At 41.6% G+C, this 5,142-nt stretch overlaps 1 protein-coding gene across 1 annotated transcript; it reads left to right on the top strand.

The window, feature by feature from the left end:
• Positions 1-1,163: 1,163 nt before the first annotated feature.
• Positions 1,164-4,723, top strand: LOC121587167 (immunoglobulin kappa light chain-like; the record flags this gene model as incomplete). The annotated part of the gene is made up of 3 exons (XM_045216940.1): positions 1,164-1,370; positions 3,592-3,697; positions 4,227-4,723. Coding segments are annotated over 3 exons (633 nt in total), but the record flags the coding sequence as incomplete, so codon positions are not given.
• Between the last annotated feature and the right edge of the window lie 419 nt (positions 4,724-5,142).

Consider the following 5,142-nt stretch of genomic DNA (forward strand, 5'->3'; position numbering starts at 1 on the left):
ACATGCAATATGATAACACATGACATCATTGGATAAAAAAACATTTTGCAGTGAATTTGGGTGAAGAGACATTGACTTGACTTCATTAATCAGAGTATGCTGTAGGTACATAAAGTGCTTAATTATTGTGGTTGTCCCACCTAGCTATCTTAAGATGAATGCACTAAGATGCTCTGGATAAGAGTGTCTGCTAAATGACTAAAATGTAATGTAAATGTAAATGATAAAACATGCTAATTAATTGCTATAATATTTCCTATATTAAGAGATTAAAATACTGATACTGTAATTGTGTGTAAAGATGTGTAACGCTTTATGAGTATAGCAGAAAAAGATCTGGTCCCTAACAGACCTTGTTTTCTTGTCTGATATTATGGTAAAGTGGACCGACTTTAAAAGGGCAATCTGCGATTCCTATATCCATTTTGTGACTTTTAAACTAATGATATATACCCATTGATTCTTGAAGAATAGAAACATTGTTTTATACACCTCACAAGCTTAGTTCAACTACCATACTCTTATCAGAACCCAAAATAGCATCATGTTTTACTAAATTGTTTGTGAACAATGTAATTTTAAACAAACACTATATAGCTTCAAAACATGGTTGAAGTGATATTTTTTTTCTTATGGATGGTCAGTCCTTGCATCCATAGCTCTGTCTATGAATTTGAGAGAGGTTACATTTCTCAGCTGTTTACCAAAAACACTGGTGGGGTTGGCTGCTTTGTTGTTGTTTGAACAGCAGATTGCCTCTTTAAACGGCACAAACGCGTTAGTGGAGTATGGAACACGGAAGGTGCACCACAACGCACAGCAGAGTATTAAGTTACTTCATATCTGCATTTAGCAGTGATATTGGGCGATAAGATTGTTTAATGAATGGGTCCTTGTCCTTTTAAAAGCAAATATATTTCATAGGCTGAGCAAATGCATGACTAAATACAAAATGAGCAACAGTGATGTACTTTATTGTGCATTTATGTAATTGTTGTTGAGTTGTGTGGTGTTGTGTTCTCTGTGAACCTTAATAAGTTATGTATTTTATAGAGCACTCTATTTCTCTCTCCTCTGGTATGTAACATTAAAACGTTCTCTCCTTTCCAGCTGGTCCTACTGTTAGTCCCACAGTGTCTCTGCTCCCCCCCTCCTCTGAGCAGCTCTCTGGGGGCTCTGCCACACTGGCCTGCCTGCTGACTGGCTACTCCCCTCAGGGGGCGCTGGTGAGCTGGGAGGTGGACGGGCTGGAGGTGAGCAAGGGGGTCGTGACCAGTCTAGAAGAAGAAAAGGAAGGCCTTTACAGACGCAGCAGCACCTTGACCCTGAGCAAGGCAGGCTGGGAGCAGGGAGAGCTCTACACCTGCAGGGTCTCCCACTTCCAACACACCCAGGCCTCCCCCCTTCGCAGGAGCCAGTGTCTGGATTAGGACCTACTGGAGGAGGCCCACAACAGGAGCTCTGTCTGGGGAAGCAGGAGTAGACGAGGCTCTGGTCTGGGCTGGGGCCTGGTTGGAGCAGTAGTAGTGTGTTGGAGTGTTAGAGTAGTGTCCTGAGTAAACTCTAGTATGCTGGGGAGACCACAGTCTGGGTAGTAATGTGTATTGTATAGAGTAGAGGAGACTTCTATGTGTTCTCTACTCAGACTGTTACTGTGATGTTGCTATCTGCCTCAGTTCTAATAAAGTTTGATTTGGAAAATAACATGATGGATTAGTTGACTCATTTATTTACTGTGACAACGAATGGAAATGTAGCTACAGCTAGGTTGTAGTTTTTGTCATAACTATATTTCTCCTCCAAGTGTGAGTAAGATATGTCATCTGTCCTATAGTGACTGTTTGTTGTAGGTGTTCTGCTGTTTCATGCTCAGTCTCCCTCTCTCTCTCTCTCTCTCTCTCTCTCTCTCTCTCTCTCTCTCTCTCTCTCTCTCTCTCTCTCTCTCTCTCTCTCTCTCTCGCTCTCTCTCTTTCTCTGACCCCCTGGGGACAGAGCTGCTATATTCTGGGAGATGCAAAACCATCCCACCATGACCATGCAAATCAGGGCTGCATTCAGTGAGGTGAAACGTTTCGAACGTTAAAGATAGAAATACAATGAATAGAGCTAACACTCCACGTTCTATTTAACAGATAATGATGTCTGTTCTACACAATTAATTTAAATCTGAACATTCCAGAGGTGAAGGTCAATGGTGTGGTAGTAAAGTGGTGGTTTCTATATGGAGGTGAAGTAATGGTTATGGTTGTGTAGAGGAGGTGGTTTGGTGAACTATGCTCCTGTCATGATGTAACCAGAGTAATGTTGTCCTGGTGTGGGACTGTCTAACGCTGTGTGTTTCATGTCAGAGTCTGTTGCTCCTCAACACCTGCAGTAGGTCCCAGCTGCAGCAGTACAGTCTCTATGCATTGTTACTGAGGGAGGTTTTTGTACGACTCTAAATCACTGTGTGAAGGGCTCTGGGTCGCCATAGTAACCCATACCATAGTAATCTCCTGCATCTTCAGCTTGGACACCAGTGATTGTAAGAGTGTACTCAGTACCTGATCTACTGCCACTGAATCTAGATGGTGTTCCAGACTGAAGTGTATTTACTCTATAGATGAGGAGTTTAGGAGCCTGTCCAGGTTTCAGCAGGTACCAGCTCATGTCACTACCAATACCTGAACCTCCTGTTGCTCTGATAGATACAGTCTTTCCCAGAATAACAGATTTCGATTTATCAGCTTGATTCAGGAAATTATTTGCAGATGACTCTGAAATGGAAACAGCATTGATTAGTCATAATAATCAAAATAGAAGCATTGTAAACACCACACACGCACAAACAGTAGCATAGAGGTTTCTCAAACTATCTTAACGTTCTCAAAGCTTCTCTGTCTCTTTACAGATCCTGTCTGAAACGACAGCTCGGAGTGGTCAGAGAGGAGATTTTCCCATTCAAACCTATTAACTAGCAGACCACAGTGAGAGATGCTGTGAGTTTCTCACCCTGAGTCAGGAACCCCAGCATGATCAGCAGTGGAATCAGTGATATTGACTTCATCATCATCATCATCATCTGTGGCTCTGAGAAGACAACAGACTGAACCCAACGATAATAACACTGCAGTCTTAAAGTGTGAAGACAGATCTCAGTCCTGCAGTCTGAAACTCACAGGGCTATAAACACTCCCAGAGCACTGAAGCATGAGCTGCCAATGCAAAGCACCTTCTCTATGGAAATACCCTACCTCAGGACACATGATGAAACTGTTAATGCAATGACATAAACACATTAATCTTAAACGTGGAATACAATAGCTTAATACAACTGTGGAAGGCCTGTAATTGACCATAGTATTTAGTTACATGTAAGTGTTTTCATTCAATACTAGTGTATTGCTATTCTATACGGCTGCCTTCTTGTACTTAGTGAGTTTGTCAGAGATAATTATTTGAAATCTCCAACATTTATATTTTATAGTAATATTTTATAGTAAGCTAAAATAAATCATCTAAAAATATCAAAACATTTATTTGAAAGGTTATGACCTACAGATGCTGTTTTTGACTGACAATCAGTGGTAGGGTTGAATGTGTGTTGTGTAGAGAGTTACTGGTGTGTGTAAAGTGCAGGAGGTTTTTGTACGGCCGTTCAATGAGTCTTTATCACTGTGGTACACTTTCGGTGGCGGCACCAAACTCATCGTTGACTGTAAGTACCTTGAGATTTATCATTTTTATAATACATTCGTTTTAAACATTTAAAAAGTCACAAAAAGTCATTCTTGAGTAATAGTTGTATTTGTTGATGTTTAATTGATTTAATTCAAATTATTGTTTCCATATTATCTAATGATCCTTCAAGGATAAAAATGTCATATACCAAACATCTGTGAACAGAAAATGATAGTTTTAGTGTTTGATGTCTTTAAGTACACTAAACCAGTTAAGATGCATTATTCAACTTTTTATATTGTAAGCGTGTAAGTTCGATATCTGTATTGTAATTTAACACATCACTGACTGTAGTGTGTGGTCTTGCTTCATAGATGTTATTGGAGGGAAGTGAAAGTCTGTAGAAGATATATACATAACCTGCCATTTTCACAGACCCTGTCCTATTTTAAAAAGTATCAGATTTGTTTCTTCATGTTAAAGTTGTTGAAAGTTCTTCAAGGTTCTTGTCCAGTTTAACCCTTACATGTCATCTCTCCTGTCCCCCCTCCCCTTCTCTCTCCTAGTGGGTGTGGTACGTCCCTCCCTGACCGTCCTACTCCCCTCCAGTGAGGAGCAGGACAAGGGGAATGTTGCCCTAGTGTGCCTGGCCAACAGAGGCTTCCCGGGGGGCTGGAAGCTGGGTTGGAGGCTGGGGGCCGGGGGAGCCTTGCAGGGCAGCCAGAGCCTGGAGGTCCTGGAGAAGGATGGTCACTACAGCTGGAGCAGCAGCCTCACCCTCCCCACTGACCAGTGGAGGAATGCTGGCTCAGTCACCTGTGAGGCCACCCTAAAGGACCAGACCCCCGTCACTCACACACTGGAGCCACGCCACTGCTCCCAGTAGACCCCCTGTACACAGAGAACACCTATCTGTCTGTCATTCCATCATTCTAAATATCTATCTATAGCTTCAGCTTTGGTCATCAATTTGTGTTTCTGCATCTTTACATCTGTACGTGTGGTTGTATTGCTTTTAGATTGGAAATGTTAACAAAATAAAGTACTTTGTATTAATGTCAAAGAAGGTGTCCCTGATTTTTATTGTGAATATAATTGTGAGTATCTGTGGACTTGTGGTTGTTAAACAAAGACTAAACTGCTCTGTAACAAAATGAACATTAGCAGGTTGATAGGGGGTGAGGGAGGGTGGGTACTGGGTAGACCCCTTGGGACAGTAAATATCTGGGGACAGGAGCAGAACCACATTATCTGACCATTATAGACATGGAAGGGGGTTATGGGATATAGCTGTTGGTTTTTATCATGACTAAACTATTTGGTGTATTTGAGATTCATGTTTGAGTTGTACCCAGATGTTCTGTATGGTGGTAAAGTAGTGGTTATTTATGCTTGGTGATGTCATATAACCAGGACTTGAGGTGTGTGTTCAGTAAACCAGTGTTTCATGTCAGAGTCTGTTGCTCCTCAACACCTGCAGTG

This window comes from Coregonus clupeaformis, unplaced genomic scaffold, assembly GCF_020615455.1.
Source record: "Coregonus clupeaformis isolate EN_2021a unplaced genomic scaffold, ASM2061545v1 scaf0866, whole genome shotgun sequence".
Taxonomy (NCBI): domain Eukaryota; kingdom Metazoa; phylum Chordata; class Actinopteri; order Salmoniformes; family Salmonidae; genus Coregonus; species Coregonus clupeaformis.